The 17,028-nt window shown below is 44.8% G+C and overlaps 1 protein-coding gene across 1 annotated transcript in view; it reads right to left on the reverse strand.

The window, feature by feature from the left end:
* The window catches only part of nlrc3 (NLR family, CARD domain containing 3), a 63,018-nt gene that overhangs the window by 12,293 nt on the left and 33,697 nt on the right, over positions 1-17,028 (reverse strand). Inside the window, exons 5-14 of the mRNA XM_078558719.1 lie at positions 14,317-14,403; positions 12,786-12,869; positions 12,618-12,701; positions 6,317-6,400; positions 5,497-5,580; positions 5,103-5,186; positions 4,212-4,295; positions 2,269-2,352; positions 1,045-1,128; positions 145-228 (exon numbers count right to left, since the gene is read on the reverse strand). Coding sequence (XP_078414845.1) covers positions 145-228; positions 1,045-1,128; positions 2,269-2,352; positions 4,212-4,295; positions 5,103-5,186; positions 5,497-5,580; positions 6,317-6,400; positions 12,618-12,701; positions 12,786-12,869; positions 14,317-14,403 — 843 coding nt within the window. The remainder of the gene's footprint in view (positions 1-144; positions 229-1,044; positions 1,129-2,268; positions 2,353-4,211; positions 4,296-5,102; positions 5,187-5,496; positions 5,581-6,316; positions 6,401-12,617; positions 12,702-12,785; positions 12,870-14,316; positions 14,404-17,028) is intronic.

Genomic DNA, 17,028 nt, shown 5'->3' on the forward strand with positions numbered 1-17,028 from the left:
CAGCGAACATCCCCACTTCTGACCTTATGATGGAAGGAAGGTCATTGATGAAGCAGCTGAAGACGGTTGGGCCTAGGATGCTATCCTGAGATGCAGCAGTAAATAAAATGCAGCTGGTAATATGTGACGGAGACAGAGACTTACTCGAGGCTGGTGATGCTGTGATTGGACCGTAGTGCTTGAGCTAAAGCTTTTGCAGCTTCTGAACCGATGAAGTTCCACTGAAGACTGTAAAAAAGAGAAAATGGACAGACATTAAATGGTGAATGCCCCATCACCTCATATCTGTATTCTGCAGCTTATTCAATAATTACTCAATGTCACAGAGTACAGCACAGAACAACTTAAATTTGTCTTAGTTAAACTTTTTCAGTCATCATTGGTCGTAGGACATTGAGTTTGATCTCCAACTTTACCACCTTTTTAGGGTAAATATGACCTCTTATTCAAAATAAATGCAAATTTAAATCCATTACTTTGTGTTCTCTTCTGAAATTTAATGACACAATAAGTGGCAGAAATACCGAGACCACATATTGCATTGTGAAGATTTATTAATTGAACCCTCGTGCTATCATTAATCACTCACTCAACACTCATACTGCCATTAATGCTCATTTCACACTTTGCCATTAATGCACTCACGCTGCCATTAATGCACTCTTGCTGCCAACGCACTCGTGCCACCATTAACACACGCTCTCTAAAGTCTTACTGCCTTAACACACACTCTGCGCACTGTCTGTTAATACACTCAATCCACACTGCCAGTTAATGGAAACTCCAGTCTTACGTTAAACTTCAATATAGTTCAATATAGTATTGAGCATTTGCAATTCCTATGTACGGTCCGTCTGTTTCTTGGTTGCTCCGCTGCTTCAACACTGGTCAGAAGTAGAGGAATACCCGGTATGTTAGCTTCAGCCACTGAGTCAAGAAGGAGAAGCCATGTGACTGGGATTGGGGCAAAGAGCGTGATGCAGCACAGAGAAATCTAATGAGGTAGAAATATCACAAAAGTGGGGCAGAGATCAATGTACTTACTGCAGAGATGTGAGGGTTTGGTTTTCTCGGATAGCTGAAGCAATGGCTGATGTTCCTTCATCATGTAACAAGTTCGCTGTTAAACTGAGAATGAGAGACAGAGTATTCAGCGGCCCTTATACCAGAAACAGTATCTGTCTGAAGGGGTTCTCCGGATGGGACTACGCAATCTAACATTGAGGTGAAGTAAAAAAAATCTCTCTCACAAAAAAGCATTGACCTGAAATGTTAACTCCATGTCTCTTGCCATCTGCTGTATATTTGCAACAGGTTCTGTTTTTACTTCAAATTTCCAGCATCCACAGTACTTTGCTTTGTAAAAACTATTTATGCAGATGTTGCATCAGGTGGTGACTGTGCTCCTGAAGGCTCCTGCTGGGCAATGCTGGCAAAGCCACATTTATTGCCCTTCCCCAGTTGCCAATGATTGTTTGTACAATTGGCTGCCACTTGGTCACTTCAAGCATGTAGTGTGGAACTGCAGTCACGTGTAGACAGACTGAGCACATTCCCTTCCTGAAGGACATCTGTGAACAGTTGGGTTTTTACAACAATTCAGTAGCTTGTATGCCATAAATTGCCAGACTTATTGAATGCAGTCTCACAGCTAGCCCTGGTGGGATTTAGACTCATAACCTCTGGGTTGCAGGACCTGGCCAACAGCTACTGTTTTTTAAATTCGTTCATGGGATGGGGGCATTGCTGCCAGCTTCTATACCACACCATTCTCAGCATGAGATTGGTGCACAACATTAAACCTGCAATTGGGCCATTGCTGGTCCTTCTCACCCTTACTTTCATCTCTTTTTACCACTTACTCAGTTAATAGTGACAGTTTGAGAAAGATTGGAGAAGAAACCTCAACTAATCCCCTCTGTGTTTATTTTAAACGTCTTTTGATATTTAAATTGATATTCAAGGGCAGTGCCCATAATCACTTTCTGTCAGAGTATTTGTGATAACATCAGCAGCAATGTAAACCGAGGTCAATTATTCTTGATTGAGTGACATAAGTTATTGTATTGTAGGAGCTGAGCCAATTGTTAATATGGATGTGAATCATAACCTTATGAGATACAAACTCACAAGTTCTTTGTAAGCAGGAAAGTATTTCTAAATGATGGATTTTAAAGAGCCCTCACTCTGTTAACACACAGTACAACCCATGAGGACAGCTTAACGCTGCCCTTTGAAGTAAAGTTGATTTATTAGGGTTAGACTTACTCCAAGGTCTTGAGCACCTTGTTCACACGTAATGCATTCGCAATTTCCCTTGCACCATTGAGGCCAATCGAATTTTCTCGAAGGCTAGAAACAGAAACATAATTTAATAAAATTGGGACTCATCCTGCTCTTCCTACAGCAGCAAACAACACGGGTATCCATTGACATAATAGAGGAACAGAAAAGGCGATGGGAGAGTACCTAGAGGGGCAATAGGAGGGTATGTAGAGGAGCAATGAGAGGCGTTATGATCCCAGCTGATGTTACTACTGGACAAGTCAGAGCGCAGGGTGGAACCTGGCTTGATGGATCCTAATTTTTATTTTGTGGAGGGTGGCTACTGAACAGAGTTACAGGAGCTGATGAACTTTTAACAACAGAATAAAACACTTATTAAACAAGAAAAGATTAACTATATTACTATACTCCTTCACCCACAACTATACCTTTACAGATACATACAGATTTGTATGGATAAAAAAAGTGTCTAAAGCAATCTTATACTCTAATATTCACAGTGAGTACACAGTGCATGTAAACTAATAGGCGACCGGTGGTCAGGCACACCACACTCTGAAACCAAGTGACACATGTCACCCCTGATAGACGGTATGGATCTTTCAACAACTCCCCATCAGACACTTGCCACACCGTGAGCCAACCGGTCTCACTGAACTCCATCTTTCACACGAGGGTTTCCAATCTCCACCCTCCAAGAATTCACTTTGGAATCTTCTCCCAAACAACGCTTTCTCTTGGATGTCATCCACAAGGGTCCACCTCCAGGGTTTTGAACTCTCCTTCCGATGTTCCTCTCCCCTGGATTGCCACGTACATTCAGGCTACCTTCCATGCACTCTCTCTAAGATACTCAGCCATGCCAACAGAACACCAATGCTTCACATGCCCATAGTAAGGAGTCACCATCCTTTTGGTTGTCTCCTCGAATCTTCTGGCTTCTTGCAAGCCTATTTTAGCCTTGAGTATGCTTCCTGCAGCTTTCTCACTCTAAACTTGGGGCCTTCCTCTCTGCTCCTTGCTTTTACTTCCACTGAATAGGATCTTGTCACAGATTCCTGTCCTTGTCTTTTGACTTAACTTAAAAGGCTTCTTGGGACCTCTCTCTTTTTCTTTTAGGACCTGCACCCTGCAGTTCCCTCTCCCAGTAGATTGCTGACAACTTGGTACCGCCCTTGAGATCCAGAACTCACTTGACATTCACTGTTATTTCAACTTTAGAGCAACTCATCTAAGATTCTTAGATTTATTTTCCTCAGCAATCTGCTAGTATGTCCAGCTAGAGAGAAACTTAAACTGCTTCCTCCACCTTAGAGCAACTGAGCTCAAACTGCTTCCAGTTTCTGTGTCTGCAGGTCCCTCTCCCTGGACTCTTGTTGCTAGGCAACAGCACAGTTTTTTCTACCTTGTGTTTGTTTTAACTTCCCTTCAAGATTTATAAAACCTCATTAAAATGCAGGCACCTTTTAACTTGAAATTAAAACTCAAGTTCCCCCCCTCCCTTAATACACATATACAGAAATACAAATTAAACTTAAACTTAAAGGTATGCCTTATTCCTAACACTCATATATACGAGTACAACTTACTTAAACCATCTTTAGTTCCTAACAGAGGTATCTACAGGTGGAATGGAGAAATATCATTACTAAAATGAACCCCATCTCCATAACTGTCTGTTGTGTACCCACATTTTCTTTTTACTAATTTAATAGCTACACATAGCATGTTTTTTAAAACTTCACATTCACTCTGCTGCATTCATGAGAATTTAATGAATGTAAAATATCAGCTTTACATAGCTTTGTACATCACATATAACTTTCCATCCAAAGCCCAATTCCATTCACACAGAAACAATGAAAACCTGGTGTCCAGCATCTGGTCACCTCCAACAGATTTAGGGTTGAAGCATGGAGTCTTACTTCAGGTCAATGAGGCCTTCGTTCAGTTTGAGAGCTGCAGTCAGGGCAGTGGCACCATTGTTACTTATCGAATTACTCTGGAGGCTGCAAAAAGGAAAATTACACCAGTCACCGTGTGAGGAAAGTTTTGTTAGCCGATCAATAATTAGCAGCAGCCAGTAAATATATTTGTACTTAATTATCACAGTAAGCAAAACTTCAAACCATCTATTTAACTGCTTGCAACTGAGAAAGTTAGTGATACCCAAGCAGCGATGTACCTTGCAAAGTTGTGGGCTTTAACACACCTGGGCATCTAAAAGGGCAATGGGAGGGTATCCAGAGACAATGCAAAAGTAACACATGAAAACCGGCACCAAGATGAGTTGCGATGGAGCGAGGGACTGAAGCCTAGAGGCAAGAGACTTGTTGCCCGTCTTACAACAAGTCTTTTCAGGAATGTGACAGAGGGGATTAGAAGGTTCCCAAGATACAGGAGCAGTATATCTGGACAGACCTGATAATACAGTTAGGAGCTGAGGGGAAATGATAACCATGAAAATCCAGGGGCTGCAATCCTAGCAGTTACATTTCAGATCATGCCTAATGGTTGTTGCCAGCATTGAGCCCACCAGAGCTTCAAGACTGTCCTGCACCAGCAGTGCGATTGTGCCGTGATCATGGCCCACTCCATCAAACATTGGCACTGTGAGGCCCAGACAGGTGAAGAATTTCACATCTGCACTTTGCCTTTCCAGTACCAGTAGGGGAAGAAAACTTCTCCCTTGATCTATATGTTTAACCCACAACTCTTCCTACAACAATGTCCTGTGATAAACCACCTGTGCTGAAAAACTGGTGAGATGTTGTGAAGAGATTGTTGATGGTTAGGACACAGAGATGGACACTTACTTGAGTGTTGTGAGACTTTTGTTCACTTTCAAGGCTTCAGCTATGGCAGTGGCTCCGATATCACCCACACAGTTACTGGACAGGCTGGAAAAGAAGGCACAGATCATCACCACAGAGGGAACTGTGCTAATGGGTACTGTTAATGGGAGGTGGTTGATAGCCAATGGGGATAAGTTGATGCTTAATGGGTACTATTAATGGGCATGAGATGTTTAAAGGAGATGAGCTGATGGTTGATGAGAAGAGGCAGATGGTTAATGGAAAATTTGCAGCTTCAGTTGGATTCCTTGCTGGCATTGAGCTCCATAATAAATTTTTTTAGAAATATTTAAAGACTGCCTCCCCACCAACCATTGCCCACAGTCCAAGGAGAGAACTAGAAGCTGGGACTCACATGAGTTCCTTTAAGCTCCCGTTATTCTTTAAGGCACTCGCAATCCGCTTCGCGCCTTCGTGGCCGATGGAATTCTTTTGAAGGCTGCAATGAAAAGAGAGAGAAGAGTTCAGTTGTGTAAAACAAAGACAATGAACACCTGCTATTCCACCATGGTAAACCTCACATTTGAACACATTCCAACTCTACACCACCTCCCACCCACCCTTCACTCCATCCACAAACTTTCCAATAAGGCTCAGTGATAATGACTGCTAAATGGGAGGAATGGGAGATGGAAGTCTGGCTGACTGTCACACTCCCTCATTTGCAGACTGAAGCCAAATTTTAAGCCCCCTCCCCTGCCAACTCCCCATTTGGTCAAGTCAGCTAATGTGGCGCAGGGCAGGCAGGGATCAAAGTTGGCCTGTGAGGTTAGGGATTTACTCACTGAGCAATTTCTATCATTGCTCAGGCTCAAAACTACAGCCTGCTTACAGTAAGAATCCCAATGGCATTCACTCCAAGTTCACTTCGGGAGCTAGATCTGATTGTGTCTTTCAGCTGCCTAGTCACTGCCCTTTAACCCAGGGGGTCTGGGAATTCCAGGACAGGCACAGCTTCCTAGCTGAAGCAGAAAGGCTAAGCTGCTTGCACCTACAAAATCCTCACTCTCCACCTGCTCACTATGGTGGATGACAGGGAGAAGCCTGCCCCCTCCAGACCATAGTGGCTGTTTCACCTTGACCAGAGCAGCCGAATCACAGGACATGCCCTCTAGTGGGTAAACACAAAACTTATTCATGGGAACAAAATTCAGTGAGAAATGGTCAAGGCTTACTTCAATACGGTCAGCTTGCGATTCACATGAAGAGCTTCTGCGGTGAATCTTGCCCCATCTTCAGCCACAAAATTATTCTGAAGGCTACAGGAAAGCAAAAGGAAATGTTGGAACAGTGAGAAATCAGTCAGACATCATCAGTGGCTGAATAAAAGAAAAGAAGAAAAGCTTGTATTTATGGAACACTTTCCACGACCTCTGGACATCTCAAGAGTGCTTTACAGCCAATGAAGTATTTTGGAAGTGTAGCCACTTGAATTTACCTTGAATTTATAATGTAGAAAAAATAAAGAAATTTGAATAGAATAGAATAAAAATAGAATAAAGTCAGTTCCTTTCACTTCAACAATTGCTGCACCTGAAATCTTCTTGTGTTCTGATCAAATTATTTGAATTCAGTGATATGACAAATTTCTAAGCCCACTGTTCCCTCCAAATCTCTAACTTGGCAGCTCCTGCTATACCAGGGACCCGAGTATGATGTCAATAAATTAACTGTTCTGCTGCTAATTGTCCCATTCACCAAAATCTGCTCATTTATGGCAGCTCCTCAACTCACTTAATTTAGCCCCTCAGCCCCTTACCCACAATGCTAGGTCTAGGACTCCTCATGCTGCAGGACAGCCCAGGACAGGGTTCTTTGAGACAAGGAGGGGCTATGCCATCTGTTGTAAGATGTCGTGTGCAATTTGGTAGGTCTCATGAAGAGGTTTTGAGTCTTGTATAGTTTAACAGTAAGTGTTTAGTAACTACTTGTAACTATATGCATATATACAGTATAAGGTCTAACCTAGGAGCTGTCTCTATGCTTTCCTCTACACACATCTTTGTCTCATACAAGACAGCCCTCTAGACTTGGGTCATGTGTTCCTTTACATCAGAGTGTGCCCAGTCCCACATTAACCTTTTCTATGCCAGATCCTTATACTACACCTTCCTCCTAAGCCTTTATCCAATGTATTTACAATGCTTTCCTGTTTACCCAACATATTTACATTACTTCTACTCCCCCTTCTCCCCCCCACCCCCAAATCAAGTCTCTGTGTTTACAGGTTCATTCAGTCTGGAGGCTTTATAATTCTTCCAGATCTTGTCCTTACAACAGTTGGAGGAGTGGTAGGCTCTGTTGGACTGGGTAAACCTTGATGAATAGGAGGTCACTTTGGGTGTGGTTTTTCTGGGATTTGGTTGGTTGATCTTAATTTTCTTTTCTCGTCTTTGGAGTTGAACCGCTCCTTCGCAACTCCCCATCTGGTGTTATCGGTGGTCATTGGTTTACCCCAATCCTTACAGGGAGAATGGACTCGCAGCTCATCTATAGTGCTCATTCTGTTTTTCTTTCTACATATGGTTCATCATGATGCATGTTGGGATGGAAGATGTCTCTTCCTATTGTGTGAGTGTGACGGGCTCAACTTGCAGGTTAGCTTTCTGTGCAACAATGTTCTCGTTGGTTTGTTTCCTTGCCTCACTGAGGTGTGCTGAAGTCAGATGATGGCTGCTTCTCTGTTCCAGCATAGTCTGGTTAACGGTTATACTGGCTGGAGGTTGCAGCGTCTGAGTTGTGGTGTCTTATAGTATCTTACCAACAAATATCAGAGCCGGAGGTTGAGGCTCTTCTTGCTGCTCATTCATCTCTTGGCTGTCTCCCACTTGAGGTGTTGTGGAAACTATCTGAGTGGTTGGCTGGTCTGACCAACGATGAGCTTCTGGCACCTGCAAAGAAAATGTACAAACCAGCTCTGCTAAGAATGAAGACAATTCAGGGCTGAAGTCCCAGTTGAGAGCATCTTTTCTGTTGGGGTTCTCGGGAACTTGCAGTTCTATGTAATTAACGACAGATGTTGTTTTGACATCTTCTGCCATTTTAAGAAGGTTCAGGGCTACACAGACATCTCTGCTTAGAAGAGAAAAAGATTGGTTACAGATGATGTACATGACTTCAAAGATTTGTTTGCCGCCATACCTTGAGGTTCGAGAATCATACCTATAACCGGAAGTCAGATTCCTCCGGGCTCATTAGAGTGGTGTGTCTGTCGCTCATAGCCAGAGGTCTCTCAGCCACAGCTCCTTGTCCAAGAGGACCATAACACTAACTCCCATATCCAATTTAAAGTTTGTGAGATGGACATTAACTGAGATATCCATTTTCCAGAATAAAAATCCCTGATTTTTGACCTCACCCAAAAGCACAGTTGTGTTTCCTTTTGGTGTGATATCTCAATCTTTTGGATCGTCTTGGGATCGTCTGTGCATCTGCTGTGTTAGCTTTGCATAGCTTTCCGAGCGTCCTATGCGGTTGCAATTAAAACACTGTTCTGAGCCTGCTGGACATTGATCACGCCGGGGGTGGGGGGGGTCACTTGGCTCCACAGTACTGGCATAGTCTCCCACTCTCTCGTGGTCGATTAGGTTATTGCTTCCCTTGGCCTGTAGTGTCCCTGCTCTGCTGTTTTACCAGCTGGACAGTGGAGTTTGCTCTGTACATTGGCTTGCCTTCACCCCTTAAGATGGATCTGTGCTGTAAACGGATTTTGGATTGCTTGACATCTGAATGGCCTTTTCAAGGGTAAAATCTTCCTTAGCTTGAAGCATGTCTAAGAGTGCATTGTCTGCAACTCCAACAACAATTCTGTCCCTAATTAGCTCTGATTTCAGATCACTGTAGTCACAGCCTTCAGCCATTCTGTACAGTTCATTAATGAAGGAGTCAACAGGTTCTCCTGGCTGTTGGACACATTTGTCAAATTCTTTCAAGGATCTTGTTACTATTCAGATTAAAATATGTGTCAAATGATTTTAAAATGTAGTCAAATTTTGCTGAGGGTTCATTGATTCCTTGACTAGCTATTATAGTGTTGGCTATTGAACCTACCGAATAAAGCAGTGTGTTAACCTGTTCAACTTCTGTCTTTTTGTCTAGACCTGAAGCAATCATGTAAGAAAGGAATCTTTTTCTCCAACTTCCCCAATTTTGTAACTGGTCTGAGCCTTGGATGAGTTCAAACTGGCCTGGTAAGGTAGATTTTTGATCCATGGTCATTTAAAATTTGAAAAGGTGTGTATAGCTCTAAATGTTGTTAGGAAATCCAAGATGGCGCTGCCATATGCGTCTTCTCAAAGAGGTTTCCCGTGCTTGTCAGTTTTGGCGGTCTCCTGTAGAAATGGCATTCACAATTTCTGTGTTTTAAAATTCTCAACAGCAATTCCCTGGATCGACCTTTCTGAGTCTTTCCCACAGTATCTAAGTATTTTCAGGTCATGAAACTGCCGATTCCCAGCTTTTATTGGGTTTTTTAACTGCTGATTATTTGTTTAATTATATATATTTTTCAAGCGGAGCAAACTCAGCTGCCACGTGGCCAGGCACCGACTCAGAACTCAAGCTGTTCGTGGTATGTTTTAATTCTGACTGCTGCTAACTTAAAAGCTTTTCAAAACTTGCTCTGGCCAAGAACTTGAGTTTATTAGCTCGCCCCTGCTAGGCCTTCTGACTCTGTAATCTTTGGGTATTGAAGCTGGTTTTCCACAGGATTCAATGGAGTCTTCTGCTGTAGCATGGAGTTTTAATTCTGCTTCTGCTTCCAATCCTGCTTTGGAACTTTCCTCAGGCAACCTCCTTCTGTGCTTCCACTTCTGGTGCTTTTAGTCAGGTCAGAATGCTGTTTCTTTGCTTTTTTATGCTTCTGGGATTTCGGGGTCCATCCTTCACTGCTACCATGTTGTAAGGTACTGTGTGTAGTTCAGTAAGTCTCATTAAGAGGTTCTGGGTCTTGTATTGTTTAACAGTAAGCATTCATTAACTACTTGTATAGCATATACCATATATACCGTATAAGGTCTAAGCTAAGAATTGTCTCCATGCTTGTCTCTACGCACATCTCAATCCAGTACAAGACTGCCCTCTAGACTCGGGTCATGTGTTCCTTTACATCAGAGTGTGGGTGGTACTGTACCCAGACCCACATTAACCCTCTCCATGCCAGACCCTTAAATCACACCATCAAAATCTCCCCTTTATCGACCACAAATTGGGATGTAGGAGGTAGTGATAGAAGATGGACACAAATGTCCAGCTTCTTTTTCATTGCTACTGTCCTTGTTGAGAAAGATGTGATTCAATTTTGCAGTAAAAGCTGGCCTTTGAGTGAATTGATTCCAGATGCCTGGATTCCGCACAATACAATATGAAACACAACAGCTACCTCAAGAAGCAACATCCAAGCCAACAATCACTCACTGAGCAGGCTCCTTAAACAGAGTCACTGTTCAGCTCCAGGGGACAGAGGTACTTATTGTCCAGCTCCCTTAGACCAGGGGGCAGAGGCACTAACCTCAAATCAAGCACCACACCCCCTGCTACACTTCTGTCCTGGCAGCTTCTATCTGGGCCAAATGCATTCTAATGCAGAGCACACAGACCCAATCCCCCTAGAGTCTGGGCTGCTCACATTAGCTCAGGCCCTGAAATGCTGCTTTTATCTCTGACACTTACATATTTTTAGATCTTTTTCCAGATAGGCATCGCAGCATTCAGAGGCACACGTGACAGGCATACTATTTCATATAACTTCCTGTTTGTGCATAGTCCACGGCTGAATTTATTTTGAAATTGTTTCCATTTAATAGTATTTCCCCAAACATCAAATCAAAGTGTGTCTTCCAGCCTGCTCTCTCTCACCCCTCCCTCCCCCAGCCTGGGCTCTCTCCCTACCCCAGCCTAGCCCACTCTCCCCTCCACCCAGCCTGGGCCCTTTTTCCATCTCCCTTTCCCTCCCCCAGTCTGGGCCCTGAAAAATGGCCTGACTCAATCTCAGACTGGGCATTCTTCAGGCATTTATGGGATACAGAACATTAGTCCTTGAAATTCAGCTTTGTTACGCCCAAATATTCTTCCGGAAGTGGAAACACTCACCATGCGTCTATCAAAACGTTTCATAATTTTAAAGAACTCTGACTAATTAGAAATGAAATATGTCACTAATGAGGTTTATAATTAGATTGACAGTTGGTTTATGTTCGGAAAAATAACAATTTTTAATTTTTGTACAAAACCTCTTGGTTTTTAAGAGTTTGTCTTCTGGTTTATGAGACAATGGAGTTGGCATTACTGTTCCCTTGTATTAGTGTTGTGTTTTTTCACTGTATCCATTTTGAAGAGGATACAGAGAGTGTAAAAGCGATTGACATGGATGATACTAGAATTATGAGCTGATGCCTAAAAAGGATGGACAGGCTGGGTCTCTTTTCAAGAGAAAAGAGAAGGCTGGGGGCGGTGACCTAAAAAGAGGTCTTTAAGATTATGAAACGTTTTGATAGATTTGACACATAGACATGGTGAATGTTTCCACTATCGTGAGGAACGGCAAAACTAGGGGCCATCAATATAAGATAGTCACCAAGAAACCCAAAGGGGAATACAGAAGAAGCTTCTTTACCTAAAGAGTGGTGAGAATATGGAACTCGCTACCACAGGGAGTGATTGAGGTGAATAGTTTGGATGCATTTAAGGGGAAGCTAAGTAAACACCTGAGGGAGAAAGGAATAAAAGGATAAGCTGATGGGGTGAGGTGAGGAAGGATAGGAGGAGGCTAGAGTGGGGTATAAACCAGCATGGATAGGTTGTGCAGAATAGCCAGTTACTATGCTGTAAGTTCTATGGGCAGAATATTAAGTTCAGCAGGCGGGTGGGCGCATGATGCGCGGTGATGTCGGGCGAGTGTCCCGACATCATCACACAGTCCCGTGGTATTTCGTTCAGCGGGACTTAATTCAAATTAAAATTAAAAATTAAATTCAAATTTATGCTGCCCGTCCAACCTTACGGTTGGTGGGAAGGTGAAAAGGCCAAGCGGCCTTTGCACTTTTTAGGAAATCTCATCCACGGGCGGGATGAGGTTTCCTAAAGCAAATAAAAATCAAATAAAAATTTTACACTTGAATTAAAAACATGTCCCTGCTCATGTGGCAGAGTCACATGGGGGGGGGGGGGTGGACATGTTTTATGACATTTTTATGTACTTTATTTTTTTTAAATAGCGCTTCACCTCTCTGAGGCAGATCCGTGCCCCAGGGAGATTATGCAGCGCTCTCTCGTGCGCATGCGCAAAGTTCGCACTCGCCCTCCTCCCCCCCGCCCGCCCGTGCGCGCAGGCAGTGCTGCCACTCGTGTTCCACACTGGGCGGGCCTTAATTGCCCGTCAGTGTGAAATCGCGGTCCGGTGCCGATCGCAGTCGGCAGTCAGCTTCCCGACTGCCCCCGCACGCCAAGCACAAAATTTTGCCCTATGTAATCACTTACTTCAGTGAGACCAAGCCCTGGTTTATCTTCAAGGCATCAGAGAATGCTTTTGCTCCTTTGGGCCCAATCGAATTGCTCCTGAGGCTGTTGAGGAATAACAAGCAGTTGAAGAGTGGTGAACGTACGTGAAGGAAAACATTCTGAACAGCACCCGGTAAAAATACTCACTCTAAAGCAGCCAGAGTCCTGTTCACCATCAGTGACCGAGCAATTGCCTTTGCCCCTTTGTTGCTAATTAGGTTTTCAGCTAAACTGCTCAAAACAAACAACATCCATAACCAGGGTTAATACAACAATCACCATCACCTGTACAAATCAAAGCAAGTGGCTGCAACCTCCCAACTCCCGCTGCCCTCCCAGCCCAGTCCCAACTCCCGCTGCCCTCCCAGCCCAGTCCCAACTCCCGCTGCCCTCCCAGCCCAGTCTCAACCCCCGCTGCCCTCTCAGCCCAGTCCCAACTCCCGCTGCCCTCCCAGCCCAGTCCCAACTCCCGCTGCCTTCTCAGCCCAGTCCCAACTCCCATTGCCCTCTCAGCCCAGTCTCAACTCCCGTTGCCCTCCCAGCCCAGTCCCAACACCCGCTGCCCTCTCAGCCCAGTCTCAACTCCCGCTGCCTCCCAGCCCAGTCCCAACACCCGCTGCCCTCTCAGCCCAGTCTCAACTCCCGCTGCCCTTCCAGCCCAGTCCCAACTCCCGCTGCCCTCTCAGCCCAGTCCCAACTCCCGTTGCCCTCTCAGCCCAGTCTCAACTCCCGTTGCCCTCCCAGCCCAGTCCCAACTCCCGCTGCCCTCTCAGCCCAGTCCCAACTCCCGCTGCCCTCCCAGCCCGGTCTCAACTCCCGCTGCCCTCCCAGCCCGGTCTCAACTCCCGCTGCCCTCCCAGCCCAGTCTCAACTCCCGCTGCCCTCCCAGCCCGGTCTCAACTCCTGCTGCCCTCCCAGCCCAGTCCCAACTCCTGCTGCCCTCCCAGCCCAGTCCCAACTCCTTTACATTCACAGTCCAACAAAAGATGGGCTATCAGGGTTATTAAATATAAAAATGCACCAGGCTAAGCTGATAGGGAGTTGGATAGACCAATTATCTATTGAAATGTTTGAAAATTGTTACTACTATATAGATATACATAGGTAGAATTAGATAGAATATGCAGCACAGAAGCAGGCCACTCAACATGTTAGCGTTTATGTTCCACCCGAGCCCCTTCCTATTCTCATCTTTCCTCATCTCACTGTATCAGCATATCCTTCTATTCCTTTCTCCTTCAGGTGCTTATCTAGTCTCCCATTAAATTATCCATGCGATTTACCCCAACCACTCCCTGTGGTAGTAAGTTCCACGTTCTTACCATTCTCTGGATAAAGAAGTTTCTTCTGAAATCTGTTATCAATTTATTGACAGCTGTCTTTCTCTCAATGGCCTCTTGTTTTGCTATTTCCCACATACTCTATATTAATATATCAGGAAACCCAGGAAGGAATGAGTGGCTTTCTTTCTGTTTCTGTAATTTCTTTGTTTTTTTTTGCTGTGATCTTATGTTTACACAAAGTATGATGCAATTGTTGCCTGTGGTGTCCTCCCTGCTTTGAGTGGCAATTAGATTGTGTAACAGTAGTTTGAATTTATATAGAGTTTTAAGTATAGAGAATGTCCATAGGTGCTAACCTGGTAATACATTTGGAAGCAATTAAGAGAAAGGCATACCTAATCTTTTTGATCTGACAGTCCTTCGCACTCAACAAGCTCCCCAGTAGATCCATCACATTGTCTTTGAACTGGTTGTTTTCCAGCCTTCAATAAATAAATAAAACATAACAGTTTTATCCTGAGACCAGCACTGCCATTGGATATCTGGCTATTTAGCGACTCCCAACTTGTTACTTATCATTTGTTGTGAAGTTGACAATATATGACTGTTACAAGTCTATAATCTGTATTGGAGTTTGGGAAAACACACGACTCCCCACCCCACTTCAGGGGTGAGTAAACAGGCAGGTTTAAACAGGCGCAGACAGCTACCAGGGATGTGGCCACAATGGTGTTTGCACTCTCCTGCTGCAGGTTAGATGCAACCTCTCACTGACCCCACAAACTCCACTGGGTCAGCATAATCATCAAGGTCATCACCTGAGGAACATCAGGGACAACATCTCACCCAAAATGCAACTATCAATGGAGCACTCCCTCAGTTTAACATTTCCAGCCATGCAGCATTCCCTTAGTCCAACACCAACCATACAGCTCTCCCTCAGAGCAATACTGATAAGGCATTAGTCCCTCCAGCCCAACCACTCCAACTATGCAGCACTCCCTCAGGACCGCACCTCCAGCAATGCAGCACTCCCACGTCCATCACCAAAAATGCAGCACTTCTTCAGTCCAATACCAACAATGCGGCAGTCATGTGTCTAACAACAATGCAGCCCTCCCTCAATGTAGCAAATCCAACTATGCAGCACTTTTTCATTCCAACACGAACTATGCAACAGTGTCTCAGTTCAACATCAAAAATGCAACACTCCCTCAGAGCAACACTTCAGACAATGCAGAACTCCCTCAGTCCAATGCCAACATTGCTGGGGATATCATACCAGAGAAGTGCAGCAATGTAGCACTCCCTCAGTGCATCACACCTCAGTACAGCGCCTCAAACGATGCAGTACTCCCCCAGTACAACACCTCTAATGATGTAGCACCCCCAACAATGCAGCATTTCTTCCATCAAACACCAAATATACAGCACTCTGTCAGTCCAACAGCGTCAATGCAGCACTCGCTTGGTTTTTAGTGCCCATGGATCTATCCTTAATATCCTGCTGTTTCTCACCATGTGACATGGGGACATTTAGTGAACACTTGCTGATGACACCCAGCTCTACCTCCAACATTTCTGTCAACCTGATAACCACCATTATGCTGTCAGACTCTCTGATTAACATTGTGATGAGTGAATTTTCCAGCTGAATAAAAGGAAGACGGGAACTATTGCATTAAATCCCCTGTCACTGACTGCTCCCTTGCTACTGCAGCCTTTCACTCTGAATGAGCAGACTGGGCTAAAGTTTCATGTCCTGTTCAACCCTGAGTGGAGGTTCACATCCACATATCCCTTCCCTGCCCTTCACCAAGACTACGTGCCCAGAACCTCAGTTCATCTGGTTCCTGAAGCCCAAACTCCAGCTGCCTGTATCATATTCTGTGCAATCACCCATCCCCTCATTGGTCTAGACTGGCTCCCTATCACCCTTATTCTTTAATCCCTCCAGAGCCTCACATCACCCCAGTGTCAGCAAGCTCCTCCTGTCCTAAACCCACTTCCCTCTACCCTTTACCTGGCGGTGAATAATTCCACATTAGTCTAGAAATAAAAGTAGACTTTCAGCACAGGGTCAGCAATACTGACAGCAAAATTGGTTTCACAGCTGAGAGTTGGTAAAGAGCAATGGAGACTGCATGGCACAACTTGGTGGTTATTACATAAATAGCAAATAGTCAAACTGCGGCTCAGGATATCATCATTCTGGGTGGCAATATATTGGTCTGATACCTAAATATTATTTATAGAATCATACAGTTCAATAAGGAAACCATTTGGCACATTATGTCTGTACTAGTTATTTGAAAGAGCTATCTAATTAATCCCGCTCCCATCTCTTTCCCCAGAATCCATGGCCTGAATTTCACGCTCCCTCGTCGGCAGGTTTTTAGGTGGGGTGGTGGGGGGAGGGTGGGTGAGTGGGGAGCATGAGATAGAATGAATGGGCTTACCGCTGGGTTCCCACCCGCCCTGACCTCTCAGCGATTTTACGCCAATTATTGGCCACGCAAGAGCTGTTTCCTGCCCTGCCTCAATATTTAGGCTGGCAGGAGGATTTCCTGGGTGTTGGGAGGCCCAAAAAGGAATGGGCTTAGGCCTTGGATGGGAAGGGATGGGGGTGGATTCGCTTCTATCAGAAGCCCCCTCCTAACTTGTTAAGGTTACGGTCCGGTAACTGCTGGACCTCCTCCCCCCAACCCCAGCCTCTCCCCCGATACCCAAATCGCCCACTATCCATCCTCCAGGCCTTCCCTACCCTCCCCACCTTGAGACTCTGAAAGCTCACCTTTCTGTCCAGTCTGGGACTTAGGCACTGACGCCTTCAGGAAGTTCCTCTTCCGTCCACTGCAGCTTCTGTCACTGCAAGGACTAGAGAGCTGCCGGCCAATCAGATTGGCTGACAGCTCTCTATGCTGGGGCTTGTTCTCGAGTGAGGGGCGGAAGTCCCGCCTGCAGCCAACCGACACTCATTTGAGCGTGAATTGGCTGCGGGGCAAGAAGAGTCAGTGGGGGACCATCATCAGAAGGCAGGACGGGAAACTACGCCATCCAAAATATCCTGGCCCATGTATATTTTTTCCATTCAAGTATTTATCCAA

The sequence above is a fragment of the Cetorhinus maximus genome, chromosome 15 (genome assembly GCF_964194155.1).
Source record: "Cetorhinus maximus chromosome 15, sCetMax3.hap1.1, whole genome shotgun sequence".
Taxonomy (NCBI): domain Eukaryota; kingdom Metazoa; phylum Chordata; class Chondrichthyes; order Lamniformes; family Cetorhinidae; genus Cetorhinus; species Cetorhinus maximus.